The 25,513-nt window shown below is 43.8% G+C and overlaps 1 protein-coding gene across 3 annotated transcripts in view; it reads left to right on the top strand.

The window, feature by feature from the left end:
• The window catches only part of ZNF644 (zinc finger protein 644), a 136,510-nt gene extending 129,672 nt beyond the window's left edge, over positions 1–6,838 (top strand). For all 3 annotated transcript variants that reach the window (XM_068239824.1, XM_068239825.1, XM_068239826.1), the window contains 2 exons: positions 4,711–4,813; positions 5,652–6,838. In XM_068239824.1, coding sequence (XP_068095925.1) covers positions 4,711–4,813; positions 5,652–5,844 — 296 coding nt within the window. In that variant the 3' untranslated portion in view covers positions 5,845–6,838. The remainder of the gene's footprint in view (positions 1–4,710; positions 4,814–5,651) is intronic.
• Positions 6,839–25,513: the final 18,675 nt, after the last annotated feature.

Below are 25,513 nucleotides of genomic sequence, written 5' to 3' on the forward strand. Positions count from 1 at the left end.
TACTTCAAAGGAGAGACGGAGGGGCAGATGGAACCACACAACACTCCAGATATCTACGTTCTTGAATCCGCTTGAGTCCCGGCCGGTCACTCACTGCTGGATCAATCCCGTAACAGGCTCCACATGGACTTCCGGCTTCAAGCTCTTACAAGCCTTGCTGCACACGGAGTCCGGGGGTGACGTCACCACAACCAAGAGCCAATCGCCTACGCGTTTCAGTAGGTTACGCCTACCTTCTTCAGGGCATGTTCCTATTGGTTGTGCGTCCTCTTATACTGCAACACTCCACCCACCTCTCTCCGTAATCTGTATAAAGTCTATTTCTTCAATATTTTCATCAAAATGCATAGATTTCAATATCGGAGTTGAGTCCCAACGGGACTCCACTGTTCAAAGTGTATATAAATGTCACGGAAGGAGACCGAGTGGATATACACTTTGAACAGTGGAGTCCCGTTGGGACTCAACTCCGATATTGAAATCTATGCATTTTGATGAAAATATTGAAGAAATAGACTTTATACAGATTACGGAGAGAGGTGGGTGGAGTGTTGCAGTATAAGAGGACGCACAACCAATAGGAACATGCCCTGAAGAAGGTAGGCGTAACCTACTGAAACGCGTAGGCGATTGGCTCTTGGTTGTGGTGACGTCACCCCCGGACTCCGTGTGCAGCAAGGCTTGTAAGAGCTTGAAGCCGGAAGCCGGAAGTCCATGTGGAGCCTGTTACGGGATTGATCCAGCAGTGAGTGACCGGCCGGGACTCAAGCGGATTCAAGAACGTAGATATCTGGAGTGTTGTGTGGTTCCATCTGCCCCTCCGTCTCTCCTTTGAGGGAATTAGAAACTATCAACGCCGAATAACTTCTAAAAACTGTGAGTTTGCTATTACAGATTTCAGCGGACCTGACATGACCCAAGGATTATACGGAGGATTATATTTACTTACAATTTGCCAATATATGGAAATGCAAGGCTTGTAGTGAAAGACTACACTTCTGAGGAGTCCATTTCAGGAATAATATATTTTAGTATTGTTTTTTAGATTGATGCGCATCAATAAGAGTAGTTGTTTACAAACGGGTGCACGCTTGTGATAATCCACAGTGGAACACTCTGAGTGAAGTCCCTGGGGCTTGTGAATGTGGTCAGGTGTATGACTGGGAGTGAGGCCGCTGGTATATCTCCAGGTGCAGACTTGTTATTGCCAATCATTAATTTTAATAAAGAGTGCATTCATTTTATGCATAGGCGCAGAAGTTTTAATTTACAAGTCCTCATATCACACAGAAGTGGTATGAGTGTACAATCAGGATTGTATCATTAGTGGACATCTTAAAGAGACTCTGAAGCGAGATTAAATCTCGCTTCAGAGCTCATAGTTAGCAGGGGCATGTGTGCCCCTGCTAAACCGCCGCCATTGTGCCGCTAATCAGGGGTCCCTTCACCCCCAAACCCACCCCCGCAAGACTTGGTCGTAGATTTTGCTGCTACTAGAGGCAGGGCTAACTGCTGCAGCCCTGCCTCCAGTCGCGTCTATCAGCGGCGCATCGCCGCCTCTCCCCCGCCCCTCTTAGTGAAGGAAGACTGAGAGGGGCGGGGGGAGAGGCGGAGATACGTGCTGACAGACGCGCGTGGGGCAGGGCTGCGGCGGTTAGCCCTGCCCCAACCAGGAAGCGCTCCCCCGCTGACACGAGGGGATTTGGGGGTGAAGGGACCCCCGTTTAGCGGCGGGTTAGCAGGGGCACACATGCCCCTGCTAACTATGAGGTCTGAAGCGAGATTTATTCTCGCTTCAGACTCTCTTTAAAGGAGTGTTGCCGAATGTAACCAAAACTGACCGGATAGTTTGACAACCACTCTATAAATCTTCAATAATTCATCCAATGAGCCTTCAGGCTAGTTTTAGCTTTGCAAGATGCAGTATTATTGGAATATTGCTTTACAATTTCCATTTTGTACAATACAGACGAAATGCCAATTTACATTTTGTTTTTTAAGACGTATGCAGCTTGGAACTGAGCAAATCAAAATCAGCAGCTACTGCATTTGTTTAGCTCAGTCTCAAATAGCACGCCACCTGCAACAATGTGAGACCACCTATCTAGCCTGTATGGGGGGGGGGGGGCATCTATCTAGCCTATAGTGAGGGGCAGCTATCTAGCCTATCCCGGGGGACACCTAGCGTATACTGGGGGCACCTAAACCTGGCTACCTACCTATAATAATCTGCGGGGGATTCCGAAGACAGATGGGCACAACGCGGTGGGTGGTACAGGACAGGTAATGTATAAATGCACATACTGGGGTACATTTCTACATTTGGGGGGAGGGGGGAGCAGCGACAAGGCAACAGGCGCGGCCGATTCCCGAGCGATTTCATGTTTTTTAGGGAATCGGCCAGCCGACCGATCTCTCTTGCTAATCAGATTTGATTAAAGATCTGTCTCTTGGTCGAATCTGCCCATTATCTCTATTGTATTAGTGCAGGTTGAGCAGCTGCAGCTTGGAAGTATGAATGATCAGAGATTTTGGGGAGTAATTTTGAAATTTAGTTTAGATTTTGTGTTTCAAGCTTTTATTGGACTCAAAATGTTTTTACTAGACCCTTGCTTTACACATTTTGTTAAGTCACAGGAAAAAAGTTTATGAAAATTAATTGGATCACTTTTTGCACAGAAATTCATCAGAAACTGTACGCCAGGGAGGTTAAAATGGGTTTTCATGCTAATGCAACACTTGTGGAAATATATTGTGCTCAGCATGCGAAAAATGGAAGCACTTATCCAGTCCTGCAAAAACATAAATGCAGAACAATTGCTGAGATCTGTGGCCAATAGAAATGTATTACAAGTGAGGCAGTGCCCAGCTTCAAAGAAAAATGTGTACGGTCATTTCAAATCTCAAAACCTTCTCCAATTTACTCACTTAAAGTGAACCTGAGGTGAAAATAAACTGATGAGATTAACAATTATATTTATCCTCCTATAATGACTTTAAGTATCCCATAGTTTTCTTTTATATTTAAACATTTACAAAGTAGGTTGAATGTTTAACGGTCTCTAATCAGTGGCAGCCTATTAAGCGTCCCAGAGTTAGAAAAAGGTCAATAGTTCGTTTATTTTATCTCTTCCTGCCCTCAGAAGTTGTATTCTGCCAGGAAAACTTGTATGGCTGAAATTTGCTCATCAGGGACAATGATTATATTCCCAACGAGGTTCCGACAAGACAGAAGCTGTCACCTATAAATTAACTTTCAGGCAGAAAAATAAAACAAGTAAAACAGCCTGATTATTGTTTTGCACTGTACAAACACGTTTTATCTCATGTCCCATATCGCCTCAGGTACACCTAAAGGCTCCATTAACACTGATCAGAGGTTGTGTGCAATGTGGGATTTTACTTCCACTGCACATTTAATGTCCTACAATGGCATAACATTTGTTCTTTTTTGTTTTTTGTTTCTGTTCTGCATTTAAAAATCATGCTCCAGGCCTGCTTTTTTTTTTTGTGTGTGTGCGATTCACAATTAATGTAAGTCAGTGGGAATGCAGCAACATCAGTAGTGGATTATGTCTGCAGCACTGATCGGTGGCAATTTGAGGTTAATTTAGCATATACCTGTATATCACTCAGTTTGCATGCATGTTAGTTGGGTCAAGTATTGCAGTGATTGTGTTGATATGTTCTGTTTGTTCAAATGAGTAGTGAGATCAGCCACTGCAGATGTGAACTTAAGGCTCATACACACATCAGACTATAGTCTTTGGAAACTGAAAGATCACAGACAAATCTTACCACCCTTCATGTAGTATGAGAGCCATATCTTCACAGTCTTTTCTATGGAGCTGAACTCCACATCAGAAAAAAATCTTTGCAAGATGCTGCACACACACACACATGCTGTACAGACACAAAAGATCAGTATCTGCAAAAGATCTGCTCCTGCCAAAATTCCATTCCTGCAAATTGCAATGATAGTCTATGAGATCTGCAGATCACCATACACACATGATTTAACTGACATTCATCTGCAGATCAAGCAATCATCCGCAGATCTGAAAATCCATCCTGGTGGATCTGATCTGCAGATGAATGTCAGTTAAATCATGTGTGTATGATGATCTGCAGATCTCATAGACTATCATTGCAATTTGCAGGAATGGATTTTTGGCAGGAACAGATCTTTTGCAGATACTGATCTTTTGTGTCTGTACAGCATCTGTGTGTGCAGCATCTTGCAAAAAAATTTTTTCTGATGTGGAGTTCAGCTCCATAGAAAAGACTGTGTAGAGGATGGCTCTCATACTACATGAAGGGTGGTAAGATTGGTCTGTGATCTTTCATTTTCCAAAGACTATAGTCTGATGTGTGTATGAGCCTTTACACATGGCACATGGAAAAATGGAATTGGCTTAGGAAATAAAATTATGAATTATTTAGAATGTGTAGTGTAATTAGGGACTGTTTCACTACACGCGCATTCTGGATGCAGAAAAACTGACTCCAATGAGTGCCTATGGGCTTGTTTCCACTAAACGCGATTTTTCTGATGCAGATTTCCTATAGGCGTTCATTGGAGTTTTCTGCATCCAGAGTCCGTGTGTAGTGGAAATGGGCCCTAATGGTTGACTAATTTTAAATGAAGTTCATAAATTTAATTGGCATTTATTTGATCTTCTATCTGACATTCTTGACTTTGTGTACTAGTGATGGATTGCAAACAAAGGAAGTCAAGATCAAGATCTGGAAGCAAGAAGAAATTACTTCCTTTGCCACACTGTGCTGAGGAAGTTTTTGTTCTAAGGTGCAGGTATGAGTTTTCACATATATTTCATTTTGTTTTAATTTCTGTTAGTAGTATTGCAATGTGGATCTAAAATAATGGACTGTAGTGGCAGGAGAGCTACAGTTTGAAACCAGAAACAATGACTTATAGCAAACCTGAAGTGGAAAAAAACTTATGATGAATTTTATGTGTAGTACGGATAAGGAATAGAACATTATAACTGAAAATAAAAATGAGACTTTTCTTTGCTATTAAAGCTTTTTTTTTTCCCTTCTAAAATAACATTACATAAATCTGCCACAGTTGCAGTTTTAAAAGCACACTTTTCAACTATAAAACAAAGCAGAAGTAATGACCCTTTGAACTTCCCTCCTGTAAAACCTTATTTCAAACTGTCTTTCACTGTTTGTTTGCTGTTTTAAAAGGATATTTTAGCCAACTAAAAAAGAGGTTTCACTTACCTTGGGCTTCTACTAGCCCCCTGTGCCGGTGCTGGTCCTCAACGATCCTCCGTTCACCTGCCATGGCTTAGTTTTGTTTTCGCCGACTGGGAGGCAGCGGTCCACTGCGCCTGTGCAGCTCTGGCCACGCATATATCCTTGCTCACGTTTCCATCCGCAATAGCGTCCTGCGCAGTATGCTATTGCAGATGGGAATCAGAAAAAGGATACGTGTGGCCCGGGCTGCGCAGGCGAAGTGGCTCGCCAACTCCTTGTTGGCGAAAAGGAAACTAAGCCGTGAGGGGAATGGAGGATCGTGGAGGGCTGCAGGGGGCAAGATTTCTTGCTAGTGCCCATTACACTACTGTTCTTTGTATCTCCATTTTAAACACAATATTAAAAGGTTCATTGTCTTTGCACAGGTTCTGTGGGCTTGTTTTTCGTGGACCTCTTACTGTACAGGAAGACTGGATAAAACATTTGCAGCGTCACATTGTCAATGCAAATCTTCCACGGACTGGTGCTGGCATGGTTGAAGTGGAACCGCTACTTAAGAAGTCGCCTTCAATCACGGATACCAATGTCCCTTTAATTATGGCCGAAGCTGCAACTTAAGAGCAATTATATAAGACAATACGATTATAATGGATGTATATTTAGGACTTTTTCTCTTTTTCTAAGCTTGTTTATAGTAAAAAGGACAAAGAAATACTGATGAGCCGTAACCTTAACCTGAACCATGGTGGGCATGGCGGTTTACACTTTGCTTCCTACATGATGTGCTAAGCAGAACTCCACCCTCGCATTTAGGCCTTTTCAGATAGTTAACACATTTAAAATTCAAATGAAATCCTTTTCAAAACACCCATACAGTTTCAAAATAAAAAATATCCTATTGAATTTATAATGTATTTTCTATAAGGTCAAAGACAATTCTGAAACTCTGTTGTTCATATAGGGCATTAAGTATTACCTATACTGCGGAGTTCAAGACTGTTCCATTTGATTAGGGCAATCAGTACCTATTATGTACAGATATCTGTGTTGATTTTTTATTATTATTACACAAGATGCTTTTGTACTAAAAAAAAGAAAAGAAAAAGGTGGAGTGTGGATTAGTTAACCTATTTCTGAAAAAAAAGTGTAAATAGTACTGGAATTTATTTGTTGTAAGAAAATACTCTATTTCAGTTGCATTTCTCACTAACTGGTGCATCCATGCTACCTCCTACTTTGTCAACAAAGATGTATTTACCCAAGACATTTCTTTTATGTAGGTTTTGAGCTAGCTTTTTTGTTAGCAAGAAATTCGCTTATTTTCCCTCCCTCTTTTTAACTTTTAGTCATTTTGCCTATTTAGTATTTTATTAAATCCCAGTTTTCTGTACAAGTAGCTTTTTTTCACCACACAAGTTTTTAAAGATTTTCAGTTACGCTCTACACTTGAGCATTTTAGCAAACGTTTAATATTTCAACATATGAGAATGTTTACAATTGCAATTTTAGAATTCGTTTTGGATGTAATTGTGTATGACAATTGTGTAACACTATGCTCGTGCTAAGGGCCTACTTACAGAACTATTGAAATAAATGTGTTGTGAGGATGGAATTTTGTCATTCTAGTACCTTGGTGGGCAAGTCATTCTTTGATTTTAAGCTTTCAGTTTTTTTTTTCTGTTTTGCAGTAAAAATTGTCATTTCTACTTCACTAACAGACCTATTTGTTTTGCGTTTTTTCATTCTTGTGGTAAATCTGTTTTGCCTTTGTTTAAGAATGAGTTGGGCTTTAGATGTTTCTCACTACAGTGCTCTTGTGACCGCTGTCCTGATAAATGAAACTGTCAAATGCTCTGATTTGTACCCATTACTATTTCTCAGTCACCCTACAGCAAGCTGATTGGGTCTTACTAGGCTAAATCAAAAAAGATTGAGTTCCTTGATTAAAAGATTTTATTTTTCCTAAGTGACCATCATCTGAAAATATCCATTTGTATAGGACAGCATATTCTGCACTATGCATCCCCCCCCCCCTTTTCTTTTAGTAGTGCAATATAACCCCCCTCGTCATGCTCTGGGCAAAGCTGATGGCCACAGCAGTCACCCAGGTCCTGACTTGTAGACAGTGTCCGCTGCCTCCTTGCTTTGCCCAGAGTGACAAATCCCCACTCACTTTTCCCTCACTGTGCAAGCATTCAGACTTGCATGGGAAAGATGAACAGGTATTGATGCCCCTTGTAGGAGGAGATGGGAGGATGCAAGCACTGCATTTGATCTAAGCTCTGGACACCTGCTCTGGTCACCCAGTCTGCCCAAAACTTTAGAGATTAAAAGGCTTTGCTTACACACGATGCCATTCACGTGATTCGTCCGTCTGCGGAACCAACGTTTCACCTGTGCTGATGTGAATTTACATCCGAATCAGTGTCGCCAACTCATCCCTTTAATTACTGACATATCTAAGTTATACAGGTTCTGGGGCTATTTGCACGTAATCAGTGCCTTAACTGCATCTACCTAGCCACAAAACCTGTATAATTCACAACATTAACCACTTAAGGACCAGCTAACGCCCATAGGCGTCAGCAGGTCTTAAGTGGGTTACCATGGAAAGCGGCCTTTCCATGTCAGTTCACGGAGGGTGTCTCCGTGAACAGCCGGAGAGCCGCCGATCGCGGCTCGCCGGCAAAATGTAAACACGCGGGGAAGAAATCCCCGCTGTTTACATCATACGGCGCTGCTGCGCAGCAGCGTCGTGACGTAGATCGGCGATCCCCGGCCTCTGATTGGCCGGGGATCACCGGCATATGATAGGCTGAAGCCTAACCTTCAATGCGCAGGACGGATATCCGTCCTGCGCAGCCCATGGAGGGAGAGGGAGGGACGGGAAGGCAGGGAGCGCCGAAAACGCTGCGGAGGGGGGCTTTGAAGAGCCCCCCCCCCCCCCCGCAGATCACAAACAGCCGGCAGCGATCAGACCCCCCCAGCAGGATATCCCCCTAGTGGGGAAAAAGAGGGGGGGGGGGGGGGGGAGTCTGATCGCCAAGGCTCAATCCTGATTGGTGCTGCGGGCTGGAGAGCCCACGCAGCACCAATCACTGCAGAAAGCCCTGGTCCTTAAGTGGAGGCATCACTGATCCGAATTCCTTTGTCCTGACAGTGGACATTTGGATGTGATCTGCTTCTTTTTTTTTTTTCCCTCGCCCGCACTTTATTCAGAAGACTATTGATTGAATTTTTTTTCTCCACAACAGGGCTGCTGGAGAGAAGCACAGAAACCGTTTAAAAATGTCCACCCAGCAACATCCCCTGAATGCTTTCCTGTCCCTTCGTTGGAGTGAAGTTTCTGCACCCATTCCAGCAATCTCCGATTGGAGAGGGTTGGTATGATGGCCTGCTCTTACCCAGTGGGGGTAGCTGTGTGATGGAAGGCAGCAAGGAGCAAGACTTGCTGATGGGAGCTGGGTTGCTGGATTTGCTCTGCTGATTCTCCCTTGTATGGCATGTGTACATAGGCGTGCTCAATATGCCAACAGTCATGCAATATCACCTAGTCTAGCTTGGCCCTTCCTGGGGGTAGAATCGGGGGAAATGCAGGGAGCATGATTATGCTGAAGGGAGATCCTGGTCAGATGAGGGCAATTAAAAAGATCCCGAGCTGGCATATAAAGTAGGATAGAAAGATAACCTACTACCTCACCTGGAAGGCTATCCGGATCAGGCAGAGCCCCTTACCACCGCTCCAGGATAGTTCTATGCTCTAGTTTTTAAGCAAAAAAAGGCAAAGACCCCAGGGTCACGATGCTGCAGACCCTGCTCTGCGCTCCTCATTTGAGAGCAAGGCAAAAGACGCCGGAAAGGGGTGGTCTGCAAAGAATGCCCCTTCTCCTATTAGTCTACTGACAATCTGCTGTCTGTGCGTGGGGGGGGGGGGGGGGAGACGGAAGAGTGGCACTGAAAGGCATGAAATTAAGAAGGGAACATGCCATGTGCCCAAAATATCAGCCTTGTGTACCCTTACAGTATTTGTTTATAAATCTGCTTTTTGCTTACTTTCTTGCTGGCACCCAAATTACGCTCTGAGAGCTGCTATGGTCATAATTCACATTACAGTTAAATGTCCTGCATCCTTTTTCTCACGCTCCAGTGACCATGCTGTGGAGAACTACATAGAAATCTCATTCACAATTCACTGCCTTACATTTCATGTTGCACTTCACGTGATTCTGATACTTCCTCCTGTTTTGGAAGGAGCAAGCATAGGAGTCGTGTGAAGCCTAATGTGACACGCAAGACAGTGAACAGTCAGGAGTATTCGGATGTTCAAATCCGAACTCCAACACCAACTTTGAACTTTTCAATAGGCTGTCATTTAAAGAGAAACTCCGACCAAGAATTGAACTTTATCCCAATTAGTAGCTGATACCCACTTTTACATGAAAAATATAATGATTTTCACAAACAGACCATCAGGGGGCGCTGTATGACTGATTTTGTGCTGAAACCCCTCCCACAAGAGGCTCTGGTACCATACGGTACTCTGGGCAAACTGCCACAATGTAACAATGACACACACAGGAAATGGCTGTTTATAGCTGTCTGTTAAAGCCAGAACAGCTACATAATCTGCCCACAGTAACAATGTCACCATGTAATACATGTCAGAATGTGAATCTGGGAGAGGAAAGATTTTACAATGAGCAAACTCTGACTAAATCATGTATACATAATTATTGTAAAAATTAAGCACCTTTTTATATTAAATAATTTTCACTGGAGTTCCTCTTTAAGATCAGAGTTTGCGTGTATGAACATTTTTTCAAATCGCATCATGTGGAAACTTAGCCTGCCTCTGCTAGTGTATCACTGTAAATGGGGGCGTTTTTGTTTATTTTTTTTACTCTTTTTGCCATTTCAGTTTTCTTTAACACAATTTAATGATTAGGTTCTGCCTGGAATATATTTCTTATGTTTGGAACAAAAGAGAATCCACTTCAATAAATATACATTGTTTTTTTTTTATCTTGCTCATATAGGTATTATTCACTTAACTGTGGTAATCAGAACATGCGTAATGCCCTACTGCACGATGAGTAGAGCCGAATGCAATCCGTAACATGCAGTCATTACGTTCTACTTATTGGCCTCAATTCACTAAGCTTGATAATTTACCTCATGAGTAAAATCTGATTTTGAATGCGCTAAGGTGTTGTAAATCTATCGAATGTTTTATCGATAAAATGTTTAATCAATCTATAACACTTTAGTTAGTTCAAAATTAGATTTTACTCATGAGGTAAATTATCAAACGTTCGATAAAGTGTTTGTCAAAGCTTAGTGAATTGAGGCCATTGTGTGTACACTTTATGCACAATTAATCTGATTACCGCAGTTTAGTTCATATATACCTCATAGTCTGAATTGGACAGTTCACTAGAGAAATGTTCTGCAGTACACCAAGACAATTTTAAATGTTTACTTGTTGGGGGACAAAAACAATGCAATTATATAATTTTTAATTCTCCTTATTAATATAGAATTCACCTTTTAATAATTGTCAGATTTGACTTGTGATCTTTAATTTACCATTTATTAAGTTTGTGACTTTATGAAGCATATATACTGAAACATACCTTCACAAAGACCTCTCAACCTCTGGATTTATTCTGGTCTGTTCCTCTCACTTTTGGTAGAGTAAAACATGCAGCCTCCCTTATTTGTCATGCATCTCTTAAGTGGGAACCTAAACTGAGAAGGATATGGATGTTTCCTATTAAAATACCAGTTGCCTCACTCTCCTGCTAATCCTGTGTTTCTAATAGTTTTAGCCACAGCCACTCAACAAGCATACAGATCAGGTGCTCTGACTAAAGTCAGACTGGATTAGCTGCATGCTTGTTTCAGGTGTGTGAATCATATACTACTGCAGCAAATTGATCAGCAGGAGAGTCAGGCAACTGGTATTGTTTAAAAGGAAACATCCATTTCCCTCTCAATTTAGGTTCCCTTTAACCCTCCTGGCGGTCTATTAAAAACCGCCAGGGGGCAGCGCAGCAGTTTTTTTTTTCCTGGGTAGTCTCAGAGGAATACCCCCTAAATTTAGCAGTCCACCATGGCAAGAAAGGGGTATTCCGATGAAGTGTACAGGTACATGGCCCAGTTGAATGACGATTGGGACGTCTCATCAAACAAAACTTCTGGGTCAGAGTACAAACCTGTAGACAGCAGTGGCTCGTACCACACCCCATGTCACTGGACCGCAGGTGGTGCAGGATCTGCCTCAAGGGCAGCAGAGTGGTGCTAGCACTGGTCTGAGGTTTCATGGTGAGGCATACACCAGCAGCACAGCATCTCCTGGACCTAGCACCAGTACTTCCGTAGACTGGTGAAGTGGTGAGCACCAGAATGGAAGTTGAAACTGGTTCGGTGGCACGTGCGTTAAGACCCAAGTCGCAGCCACCAAGAAAATGGGCCCATACTACCCATAGTCTTCCAGAGGTGCTGGCAAATCCCAATTGGCAATCTCCTGGTTCCGCTGCACCCGTACTGCCCCCTTTCACCGCCCAGTCTGGGGTCCAGGTGGAGACAGATAATCTAGGAACGGCCCTAAACTTTTTTCATCTGTTCTTCACCGAGGATCTCTGACTTAATTGTGGCTGAGACCAACCGTTATGCCACACAATACATCACCGACAACCCGGATAGGTACTATACCCAGCCTTTCCGGTGGAAACCACTCCAAGTTTCCGAACTTAAAACTTTTTTGGGGCCTTCTCCTTAACATGGGTCTAGTCAAACTGAAGGTATTGCGGTCTTATTGGTCTACGCACCCAATACATCACCTGCCCATGTTCTCTGCTGCCATGTCCAGGACATGATTTGAGAACATCCTGCGCTTCCTGCACTTCAATGACAACACAACCTGTCATGAAAGTGACCACCCTGCTTTTGACCGGCTCCACAAAATTTGGCCCCTCATAGACCACCTGTCATTAAAATTTGCATATGCTTATACCCCTGAACAGAACATCTGCGTAGATGAGTCCCTCATACATTTTACCGGGCGTCTTGGCATCAAACAGTACATCCCAAGCAAGTACGCCCGGTATGGGGTGAAACTGTATAAGCTCTGTGAAAGGGCCACAGGCTATACTTATGGTTTTACGGTCTATGAGGGAAAAGACTCAAAATTGGAGCCAGTTGGATGCCCTAACTACCTGGGGAGCAGTGGCAAGATTGTGTGGGACTTGGTGTCACCATTGTTCTAGGAGGGGTATTATCTTTATGTGGACAACTTTTACACAAGTGTGGCCCTCTATCAGCATTTAAAGATAGAAGGAATCCCCTGCTGTGGCACAGTGTGGCCTAGTCGACAGGGCTTCCCCCAACGGCTCGTTAGTACCCAGCTTGCACGGGGGGGAGAGGGCTGCTTTGTGTACTGATGACCTGCTCGCTGTGAAATAGGACAAGAGGGACGTCTACCTTCTGTCCACTATTCACACAGACACGACGGTGCAAATTTACAGGGCAACTGAGGTCACTGAAAAACCCCTCGTCGTCCACGACTATAATGCTAACATGGGAGGGGTGGACTTCAATGACCAGATGTTAGGGCCCTATTTAGTTTCCCGCAAAACCAGACACTGGTATAAAAAAAGTGTCTGTCTGTTTATCTAATTCAGTTGTCTATTTACAACAACTTTGTTCTCTACAGTAAGGCTGGGAGAACTGGATATTTCCTCAAATTCCAGGAAGAGATCGTTACGGAACTCCTGTATCCAGGAGGTGCCGTGGCCCAACCCCAAAATGTAGTTAGCCGGCTACATGAAAGGCACTATGCCTTTCCCATTCCGAGTGCCCCAAATCGACGCATCCCAAGAAAACGTTGTCGTGTCTGCAGTAGGGCTGGAATAAGGAGTGACACCACTGTTTACTGTCCCACCTGCCCTGACCAGCCTGGCCTATGCCTAGGGGAATGTTTCCAGAGGTATCATGAGCAGATACACTTTGAGAGGGTAGGGAACTCCAGACATAGCAGAAGGCACTGGTGCGATGCGTTAGGGAAAATTGCCTAGCGAAACTCACACTTTGTGGTCCCCCCTACGCCAGAAGTGCTTGACTCAACGCTAGTGCATGCCTACGTTACTGCGTGGCTTCTGCGGCAATTTGGGTTGGCCAGGAAGTCATGTTAGTCTACGGTGACGCAGTTAATTACTAGGCCGAATGCGATTACTGTCGAATGCTACTCTTGCGGTATTCCCTGAAGGTCTGTTTTGGGCGATGCATGCAACCCACCGGATTCGCCAATATGCAGTGTGAACCCAGACATCAGGTTTCCAGAGACCCTAATACACAGTGCTGCCAGAAACCTCTCCTTTCACTTGGGACAAAGTGCATAAAGTACTTCGCCACATCTCTGTGCGATTTGCACTTTGCACATTGTTCCATACGGGAGGAGAGGTTTGTCCTCGAAAAGGTAAGAAAAACAAACAGGTAAGCAAAAAAGTTAATGTTTGGTTCCCAATGTTAATGTATGGGTTAAAAATGTTCAACAGAGTTTATAAAAGTTAATGTTAATGAAGTTATTGGTTTGCTGCTTGTTTGTGTGGTTTTTTGTTTTTTTTTCCATCCTTTACCCTTCCAGGTGGACCGACCGACCAACCAGCTGCAGCACTGATGGTGCATCCTGACAGAAGCATTTGTCCGTCTATCAGATTACACACAAGTCGGTGCATGAAGCGCTGCAGGACGAGATTTCTCCTCAGCAGTAAAAAAAAAAAAGATACGTTTGCCGAGGCATATGAGCTGAGGGGCAGTGTTGGAGTTCCTATGCTTTGGCAAGCACTTTGTAGCAAAAAAGAACTCTGGCAATGATTTGTTAATCCACATCGATCGGTGTGATTGGAGAAATCTGGTTTGCCACGGCATACGAGCTGAGTGGGTTTGGACGTTTTTGGGTGACAAGTCCTATGTCCTGGCAGACGCCTTCCCCTCTTTTTTTCACATTTTTTGGCAGATGTTTTTTCATCCACATTGATTGATTGATTGTTTGACGTTCATTTTTCCTTTCAGCCCAGAGTGCATAACCGTATGCCCAACATAAGGAGTATAGCAGAAACTCCTAATACTGGCCATACATGTGATGATTGCGGAGACCCTAAAATGCCAGGACAGACCCCACGAATGACGCCATTTTGGAAAGAAGGCACCTCAAAGTATTCCGTGGGGTGCATGGTGAGTTTATAGAAGATTTTATTTTTTGTCACAAGTTAGCAGAAATAGAAAATTTTATTTTTTGTCATAAGTTAACAGAAAATGACAGTGGAAAAAAACCCCAAAAAACTATGAACTCGCCATGCCCCTCATGGAATACCTTGGGGTGTCGTCTTTCCAAAATGGGGTTATTTGTTGGGTTTGTTAACTGTCCTGGCATATGGGGGGGGGTGCTAAATGTGAGCACCGCTGTAAAGCCTAAAGGTACTCATTGGACTTTGGGCACCTTTGCGCAACTAAGCTGCCAAAAAAGTGTCACGTGTGGTACCGTCGTACTCAAGAGAAGTAGTATAATGTTTTGGGGTGTATTTTTACACATACCCATGCTGGGTGGGAAAAATATCTCTGTAAATGGACAATTGTGTGTAAAAAATAAAAAAAAATCTAATTGTCAATTTACAGAGATATTTCTACCACCCAGCATGGGTATGTGTAAAAATACACCCCAAAACACATTCTACTACTTCTCCTGAGTACGGCGATACCACATGTGTGACACTTGTTTGCAGCCTTGGTGCGCTAAGGGGCCCAACATCCTATGAGTACCTTTAAGATTTTACAGGTCATTTTGAGGCATTTGGTTTCTAGACTACTCCTCACGGGTTAGGGCCCCTAAAATGCCAGGGCAGTATAGGAACCCCACATGTGGCCCCATTTTAGAAAGAAGACACCCCAAGTTATTCCGTTAGGCGTATGATGAGTTTATAGAAGAGTGTCATTTTCTACTAACTTGTGACAAAAATAAAATCTTCTGCGAACTCACCATACTCCTAACGGAATATCTTGGGGTATCTTCTTTCTAAAATGGGGTCACTTGTGGGGTTCCTATACTGCCCGGGCATTTTAGGGGCAGTAAACCGTGAGGAGTAGTCTGGAAATCAAATGCCTCAAAATGACCTGTGAAATCCTAAAGGCACTCATAGGACTTTGGGCCCCTTAGCGCACCTAGGCTGCAAACAAGTGTCACACATGTTGTATCGCCATACTCAGGAGAAGCAGTATGTGTTTTGGGGTGTATTTTTACACATACCCATGCTGGGTGGTAGAAATATCTCTGTAAATGGACAATTGTGTGTGGTAAAAAAAAAAATCAAATTGTCAATTTACAGAGATATTCCTTCCACCCAGCATGAGTATGTGTAAAAAATACACCCCAAAACACATTATACTACTTCTCCTGAGAACGGCGATACCACATGTGTGACACTTTTTTGCAGCTTAGGTGCGCTAAGGGGCCCAAAGTCCTATAAGCACCTTTAGGCTTTACAGGGGTGCTTACAATTTCGCACCCCCCAAAATGCCAGGACAGTAAACGCCCCACAAATGACCCCATTTCGGAAAGTAGACACCCCAAAGATTTCAGAGAGGGGCATGGTGAGTCCGTGGCAGATTTCATTTTTTTTTTTTTTTTGTCACAAGTTAGCAGAAATGGAAACTTTTTTTTGGTCACAAAGTGTCATTTTCTGCTAACTTGTGACAAAAAATAAAATCTATGAACTTCCCATGCCTCTTAGTGAATACTTTGGGATGTCTTCTTTCCAAAATGGGGTCATTTGAGGAGTATTTATACTATCCTGGAATTCTAGCACCTCATGAAACATGACAGGTGCTCAGAAAAGTGAGAGATGCTTCAAAATGGGAAAAGTCACTTTTGGCACCATAGTTTGCAAACACTATAACTTTTACCCAAACCAATAAATATACACTTATTGGATTTTTTTTTTTTAATCAAAGACCTGTAGCACAATAAATTTAGACAAAAATTTATATAAAATTTGACTTTATTTGAAAAATGTCAGCACAGAAATTTAAAAATTTTTTTTTTTTTACAAAATCATGTCTTTTTTGATGAATATAATAATAATTAAAAATCACAGCAGCAATCAAATAGCACCAAAAGAAAGCTGTATTAGTGACAAGAGAAGGAGGTAAAATGCATTTAGATAGTAGGTTGTATGACCGAGCAATAAACCGTTAAAGCTGCAGTGTTCTGAATGGAAAAAGAGTCTGGTCCTTAAAGTGAACCTCCAGACTAAAAATCTACTCAGCAGAACTGAAAAGGCTTGGTGTTTAACAGTTTCACAGCATCAGAACTTTGTTTTTCTTACCAAAGCATAATTTTTAGCTGCATTTTAACTAAGCTCCACCCATCAAAGAAAAAAAGCCCGGGCTTTTTTCCCCTGATGCTGTGCAGAGCATGATGGGATTTCCTATGTTGTTGTTCATGTTGCCTAGCAACTGGGAGAGGTGCTCAGGACACAGGACAGTTGGAACTGTCTCATGCTCCCTGTCACCTCCTTTCAACCAAAAAGATGGCTGCCATCATGAAATCAAACATTTGCCTGTGTGGGTAAGAGATTATATTACCTATCTATTTTAATTAACATAACTAATGTAACTTAATGACAGTATGTTTGTTTAGGTTGGAGTTCCTCTTTAAGGTGTTTTAAGACTGCAGTCCTTAAGTGGTTAATTTAAAAGTTTGATCTGCAAGGGAGTGTCTGCTTTTCATCTATGTCCTGTACTCTCCCAGGTAGGCTTGCTCATAATGGAATAATCACAAGTAACCACAGTGGCTACTCATGATTTAAATTAGCTTTAATTACTCAAGCTGAGCAGGTAGATGCGGCGGGGTTAATTACTGAACGCCTGCCCAGTGTTTCACAGCTCACAGATTCTCCGCTGAACAATCTCCTGCTGGAGCTCACAAGTGAAGTCGGAGCCCCTGTCATGCTGACACAAGGCTTTAACCACTTGAGGACCTAGGGCTTTCTACCCCTTAAGGACCGGCCACTTTTTTTCCATTCAGACCACTGCAGCTTTCCCGGTTTATTGCTCGCTCATACAACCTACCACCTAAATGAATTTTGGCTCCTTTTCTTGTCACTAATAAAGCTTTCTTTTGGTGCTATTTGATTGCTCCTGCGATTTTTACTTTTTATTATATTCATCAAAAAAGACATGAATTTTGGCAAAAAAAATGATTTTTTTAACTTTCTGTGCTGACATTTTTCAAATAAAGTAAAATTTCTGTATACATGCAGCGCGAAAAATGTGGACAAACATGTTTTTGATAAAAAAAAAACCATTCAGTGTATATTTATTGGTTTGGGTAAAAGTTATAGCGTTTACAAACTATGGTGCAAAAAGTGAATTTTCTCATTTTCAAGCATCTATGACTTTTCTGACCCCCTGTCATGTTTCATGAGGGGCTAGAATTCCAGGATAGTATAAATAACCCCCAAATGACCCCATTTTGGAAAGAAGACATCCCAAAGTATTCACTGAGAGGCATAGTGAGTTCATAGAAGATATTATTATTTTTTTGTCACAAGTAAGCGGAAAATGACACTTTGTAAGAGAAAAAAAAAAAGTTTCCATTTCTTCTAACTTGCGACAAAAAAAAAATCTGCCACGGACTCACCATGCCCCTCTCTGAATACCTTGAAGGGTCTACTTTCCAAAATGGGGTCATTTGTGGGGTGTGTTTACTGTCCTGACATTTTGGGGGGTGCTAAATTGTAAGCACCCCTGTAAAGCCTAAAGGTGCTCATTGGACTTTGGACCCCTTAGCGCAGTTAGGCTGCAAAAAAGTGCCACACATGTGGTATCGCCGTACTCAGGAGAAGTAGTATACTGTGTTTTGGGGTGTATTTTTACACATACCCATGCTGGGTGGGAGAAATATCTCTGTAAATGACAATTTGTTAATTTTTTTTACACACAATTGTCCATTTACAGAGATCTTTCTCCCACTCAGCATGGGTATATGTAAAAATACACCCCAAAACACATTATACTACTTCTCCCGAGTACGGCGATACCACATGTGTGGCACTTTTTTGCACCCTAACTGCGCTAAGGGGCCCAAAGTCCAATGAGTACCTTTAGGATTTCACAGGTCATTTTTGTTTCAAGACTACTCCTCACGGTTTAGGGCCCCTAAAATGCCAGGGCAGTATAGGAACCCCACAAATGACCCCATTTTAGAAAGAAGACACCCCAAGGTATTCCGTTAGGAGTATGGCGAGTTCATAGAAGATTTTATTTTTTGTCAAAAGTTAGCGGAAAATGACACTTTGTGAAAAAACACAATTAAAATCAATTTCTGCTAACTTGTGACAAAAAATAAAATCTTCTATGAACTCGCCATACTCCTAACAGAATACCTTGGGGTGTCTTCTTTCTAAAATGGGGTCATTTGTGGTGTTCCTATACTGCCCTGGCATTTTAGGGGCCCTAAACCGTGAGGAGTAGTCTTGAAACGAAATTTCTCAAAATGACCTGTGAAATCCTAAAGGTACTCATTGGACTTTGGGCCCTTTAGCGCAGTTAGGGTGCAAAAAAGTGCCACACATGTGGTATCGCCATACTCGGGAGAAGTAGTACAACGTGTTTTGGGGTGTATTTTTACACATACCCATGCTGGGTGGGAGAAATACCTCGTGTGTAAAAAAATCAAAAGATTGTCATTTACAGAGGTATTTCTCCCACCCAGCATGGGTATGTGTAAAAATACACCCCAAAACACATTGTACTACTTCTCCCGAGTACGGCGATACCACATGTGTGGCACTTTTTTGCACCCTAACTGCGCTAAGGGGCCCAAAGTCCAATGAGTACCTTTAGGATTTCACAGATCATTTTTGTTTCAAGACTACTCCTCACGGTTTAGGGCCCCTAAAATGCCAGGGCAGTATAGGAACCCCACAAATGACCCCATTTTAGAAAGAAGACACTCCAAGGTATTCCGTTAGGAGTATGGCGAGTTCATAGAAGATTTTTATTTTTTGTCACAAGTTAGCGGAAATTGATTTTAATTGGGTTTTTTCACAAAGTGTCATTTTCCGCTAACTTGGGACAACAAATAGGAGTATGGTGAGTTCATAGAAGATTTTATTTGTTGTCCCAAGTTAGCGGAAAATGACACTTTGTGAAAAAACCCAATTAAAATCAATTTCCGCTAACTTGTGACAAAAAATAAAAATCTTCTATGAACTCGCCATACTCCTAACGGAATACCTTGGGGTGTCTTCTTTCTAGAATGGGGTCATTTGTGGGGTTCCTATACTGCCCTGGCATTTTAGGGGCCCTAAACCGTGAGGAGTAGTCTTGAAACCAAATGTTGCAAAATGACCTGTGAAATCCTAAAGGTACTCATTGGACTTTAGGCCCCTTAGCGTACTTTGGGTGTAAAAAAGTGCCACACATGTGGTACCGCCGTACTCAGGAGAAGTAGTATAATGTGTTTTGGGGTGTATTTTTACACATACCCATGCTAAGTGGGAGAAATATCTCTGTAAATGACAATTGTTTGATGTTTTTTACACACAATTGTCCATTTACATAGAAATTTCTCCCACCCAGCATGGGTATGTGTAAAAATACACCCCAAAACACATTATACTACTTTTCCTGAGTACGGCGGTACCACATGTGACACTTTTTTGCAGCCTAGGTGCGCTAAGGGGCCCAACGTCCTATTCATAGGTCATTTTGAGGCATTTGTTTTCTAGACTACTCCTCGCGGTTTAGGGCCCCTAAAATGCCAGGGCAGTATAGGAACCCCACAAGTGACCCCATTTTAGAAAGAAGACACCCCAAGGTATTCCGTTAGGTGTATGGCGAGTTCATAGAAGATTTTATTTTTTGTCACAAGTTAGTGGAAAATGACACTTTGTGAAAAAAACCCAATAAAAATCAATTTCCGCTAACTTTTGACAAAAAATAAAATCTTCTATGAACTCGTCATACACCTAACAGAATACCTTGGGGTGTCTTTTTTTTCTAAAATGGGGTCACTTGTGGGGTTCCTATACCGCCCTGGCATTTTACGGGCCCAAAACCGTGAGTAGTCTGGAAACCAAATGTCTCAAAATGACTGTTCAGGGGTATAAGCATCTGCAAAATTTGATGACAGGTGGTCTGAGGGGGCGAATTTTGTGGAACCGGTCATAAGCAGGGTGGCCTTTTAGATGACAGGTTGTATTGGGCCTGATCTGATGGATAGGAGTGCTAGGGGGGTGACACGAGGTGATTGATGGGTGTCTCAGGGGGTGGTTAGAGGGGAAAATAGATGCAATCAATGCACTGGGGAGGTGATCGGAAGGGGGTCTGAGGGGGATCTGAGGGTTTGGCCGAGTGAGTAGCCCACACGGGGCAAATTAGGGCCTGATCTGATGGGTAGGTGTGTTAGGGGGTGACAGGAGGTGTTTGATGGGTGTCTCAAGGTGTGATTAGAGGGGGGAATAGATGCAAGCAATGCACTGACGAGGTGATCAGGGCTGGGGTCTGAGAGCATTCTGAGGGTGTGGGCGGGTGATTGAGTGCCCTAGGGGCAGATAGGGGTCTAATCTGATAGGTAGCAGTGACAGGGGGTGATTGATGGGTAATTAGTGGGTGTTTAGGGTAGAGAACAGATGTAAACACTGCACTTGGGAGGTGATCTGATGTCTGATCTGCGGGCGATCTATTGGTGTGGGTGGGTGATCAGATTGCCCGCAAGGGGCAGGTTAGGGGCTGATTGATGGGTGGCAGTGACAGGGGGTGATTGATGGGTGGCAGTGACAGGGGGTGATTGATGGGTGATTGATTGCACTGGCGAATTGATAAGGGGGGGTCTGAGGGCAATCTGAGCGTGTAGGCGGGTGATTGGGTGCCCGCAAGGGGCAGATTAGGGTCTGATCTGATGGGTAACAGTGATAGGGGGTGATTGATGGGTAATTAGTGGGTGTTTAGAGGAGAGAAGAGATGTAAACACTGCACTTGGGAGGTGATCTGATGTCTGATCTGCGGGCGATCTATTGGTGTGGGTGGGTGATCAGATTGCCCGCAAGGGGCAGGTTAGGGGTTGATTGATGGGTGGCAGTGACAGGGGATGATTGACAGGTGATCAGGGGGGATAGATGCATACAGTACATGGGGGGGGGGGTCTGGGGAGAATCTGAGGGGTGGGGGGGTGATCAGGAGGGGGCAGGGGGGGGATAAAAAAAATAGCGTTGACAGATAGTGACAGGGAGTGATTGATGGGTGATTAGGGGGGTGATTGGGTGCAAACGGGTCTGGGGGGTGGGCAGGGGGGGGTCTGATGGGTGCTGTGGGCGATCTGGGGCAGGGGGGGGGGAATCAGCGTGCTTGGTGCAGACTAGGGTGGCTGCAGCCTGCCCTGGTGGTCCCTCGGACACTGGGACCACCAGGGCAGGAGGCAGCCTGTATAATACACTTTGTAAACATTACAAAGTGTATTATACACTTTGTATGAGGCGATCGTCGGGTTAACATCCCGCCGGCGCTTCCGTATGGCCGGCGGGATGTTGCGGCGGGTGAGCGGCGCCAGGCGGAGGATCGTGTCACTGATGACGCTATCGCTCCGCCCATGCCCCTACAAGGACCGCCGCCATTTGTCAATACGGCGGTCCTTGCGGGGTCCACTTCCCGGCCGCCAATTGTATATGCGGCGGTCGGGAAGTGGTTAAAGTGGTTTCTACTTCCTGATTCATGGAAGCAGATATATTGTTTACAGCCTGTGCTTTCAAATGGGCTTATCTGTCCTAGGCAGTCATGTGACATAGGGGAGGGATCAAATTGCAACTTGTGGTTAGACACAAATGAGGGGGAATTACACAGGCTAAACTCTAAATACATACGGGGTGCATTTCTGGTATGTTTTCCTTGGGTCCTGTGCAAGAGTTCCGGTCCACTTTAATGCTGGACAATCAGGGCAACGGCTTGGTGGTACTTCATTCTCTTGTTCTCCTTTCAGAGTATGTGTGCTGCTGTCCGGGGAGGGAACAAATGTCACATTCAATCTGGCTGAACAGTAAACTCGCTGCAGTGACATCTCTGCATGAATCTGGGCTCTGGCATCTCCCCCTCATAACGGTTACGAGGATATGTATAACAATGGCAGGGAGGTATAGAACACAGCTAAGAAGTGGTCTCCCCTACAGACCACCTGGTCTCTCCCGTCACCAACGGAAAGTTCAGAAATGTGCTACACGTATAATGTAAATTTACCTCGCTCACAGATCATCTTTTAAAACATTTAGTAGTATACTTGTCTCCTATGCACCATTAAATGTCAACTGTATTGAGAGGTATATGGAGGCTGCTATATTTATTTCCTTTTAAGCAATACCAGTTACTTGGCTATCCTGCTTATCCTCTGCCCCTACTACTTTTAGCCATAGACCCTGAAAAAGCATGCAGCAGATCAGGTGTTTCTGACATTGTCAGACCTGACAAGATTAGCTGCATGCTTGTTTCTGGTGTTATTCCCACACTACTGCAGCCAAATAGATCCGCAGGGCTACCAGGCAACTGGTATTGCTTAAAAGGAAATAAATATGGCAGCCTTCATATACCTCTCGCTACAGTTGTCTTTTAAATTACCCTTCTACTTAATTTTGTGATTTTCACAATTTTGATCCTTTAAGGGAGCCTTAAAAAGTGATGCTAGCCAGGCCACTTTCCTCATTGACCCTGGTGAACTAGCACTAATACAATTTAGGAATACTGCATACGGGTGCTTTACCGCAGCAGATACCTATGTTGCGTCATTGGTGGTTTTAACTGGAAGATGAATTACTGCACAGTTGTACTTCTTTCTAACTTTAGTTATGGTTCATAGTACCATGGCACCTTGGTTGGCAACCATGGCCCCAGGTTTCTGGCCTTTTCTTGTTTTTTTCCCTTTTTTTTTTTTTCTACCAATTCACCTTGTTTTCACCCCTGAAGGATTGTAGTGTGGTCCAGTGTAGCCTGGTCGTGGGGAGTTTAGGATCTGGAGTTTTTTCTGCCTTGCTGCTGCCTGGCTCCATTGTGCAGGTACAGGCCAAGTGGAGTCCTCCTCTGCTACCCAGGTTGGGGCTCTACTGTGTTCCAACGACACTGTGCCAATTGGGACACCTTTTGGCCGTACTGGAGGCTGGCTCCATCCATCGGCTGCTGCTTTACCTAAACATGGACATCTTTTGGTTCAGCCCCTCCGTGATGCCAGCCGATAATCGGAAGTAAGGGCTGCCGCAGCTGGATGCTTCTGTGACTGCCAGATTATCTTTACCAGCCCTGTCGAATACTGCCCAGTAGTCATGACCCACCACAGTAATGAACATTACGGCACCTTTTGAACTGGAACACCTTGGCTAGCACTGCCAGATGTCAGCAATCGGGATCCTCAACAGCTTCAGCCATCACCAATGATTTCTTTCATGAAGAACTGGGTCATCACTGCTGACCCTTTACCTCCCTCTGTGCCCCCCCCCCCCCCCCTTTCAATGCCTCCTTAGGCATGATAGGTCACGCAAAGTGTGACTGGTGGTGCTATAGTAAGGCAGCCGCGGCCCTTGGCTTTAAGACATCCCCCCCCCCCCCCCCTCTCCTTCCAGAACCTGTATGAGCCAAAACCAATTCTGCATACAACCCCCTTTGTACTTGGTGAAATAAATGATTCTGATAGTCTTTTTTTTTTATTTATTTTGTGGGAAAAGCTAATGGACAACTGTAAAGTGTCGGTTGGTAAAGCTGGAGGAAGCTCCGGGTACGTATAAATCTTTTAGTCCCCTTTGTCTTTGGTACACTTTGTTATTGGCGAAGGAATAGAAGTGTGATGTGAAAATTGCTCTGGTTTTAAGGGGACAAAAACGGTAGTGGTGAATAGAGATGTTGCGAACGGTTTCCGAACCGTTCGCCGGTGAACATATCATCTCTGGGTACTGTACTAATTCCGGGTCGCTATGACCCGGAGTAGTACGCCTGTGCTGGCCCGGCAGTGCGCGTCCTAGATCGCGCTCCTGTTGTGGGGCACTTTCTGCGCATGTGTGTGTGACGTGACGCTCATGCGCAGAGAGTGCCTGGCAACAGGAGCGCGATATAGGACGTGCACCGCCGGGCCAGCGCAGGCATACTACTCCGGGTATATATCAAAACACAGAAAGCTTGGGCTAAAGGTGTCAGCAAGGAATACAAATTTTATTAATATACCACTGACATTGAATATCTCCAAAAAAACAATACTTATAATTTATTATAGTCAACAACATAGAAAGTTAAAAACAAGAGCCCAGCAGATGGCTTCATAAGTCAGCTGTTAGAAATTACATATACTTCAATTGCAATACATGTATGGTAATCCACAATCACACATCCATCACTTGCCCGCGCATTCACCACTAAGTGCACCGTGCTCAATAGCGTATCCAAAAGTTGGAGGGCCCCCTTTAACTTTCCATCAACAGGGTTTGTAATCCAATCACTACAGTGACTTGAACTTGAAATTGGTGACAGTCATATCACATTTAATTCCGCTGTCGCATATCAAATTGCAGCAAAGACATGGGAAGGTCTCACCAACATGGCCGCTTGTATAGCTCCTTAAAGTTCAGTGATGCCGCCTCACATGGACCCAGCCGATCCTAGGATCCAATCACCCCCGCTCAGTCACAGCAGGGTATCCGTTTGTGATCATTCACCGGCGAAGAGTCCGAGCACAGAGCGGTGGCGGGCACACGCTGCTGCGAAGCAACCAGCTGACTGAAGCTCCGCCCACTGACGTGTTTTGAACCGCCCAGGTTCTTTCTCAAGGTGTCATAGCGACCTGGAAGTAGTACAGGGCCCAGAGAGATTCGCCCGGTGAGCGGTCTGGGCCATCTCTAGTGGTGAAGTGGTTAAAGTACCAAAAAAGTACGGTCAGCATTATTCTGTTTTCTTGCTTGCTGGTGGCTTATTAGGCATTTTACCTATTAGAAAGTTTAGGACCAAAAGTGAATTGAATTCGGGCCATAGTGTGAACATACTTCTATAGTGAAAAGAAGATTCCACTTTTGGCTTACAGAAGCTCAGTCCTTTCGATTTGGCTCTGTATTGAAAAAATAAATAGTAGAACTTTAAGCTTGGTTATTAATATGTGCATGTAAAACACTGTTGTTGCACAGTACTTCTTACAGATAGGGAAATCATAAATTGCCGTCAGAGGTGTATTCTAGGCTCTTGCCCTGTGCAGCTAAATAACACACAC

Source organism: Hyperolius riggenbachi, chromosome 6, assembly GCF_040937935.1.
Source record: "Hyperolius riggenbachi isolate aHypRig1 chromosome 6, aHypRig1.pri, whole genome shotgun sequence".
Lineage (NCBI taxonomy): Eukaryota > Metazoa > Chordata > Amphibia > Anura > Hyperoliidae > Hyperolius > Hyperolius riggenbachi.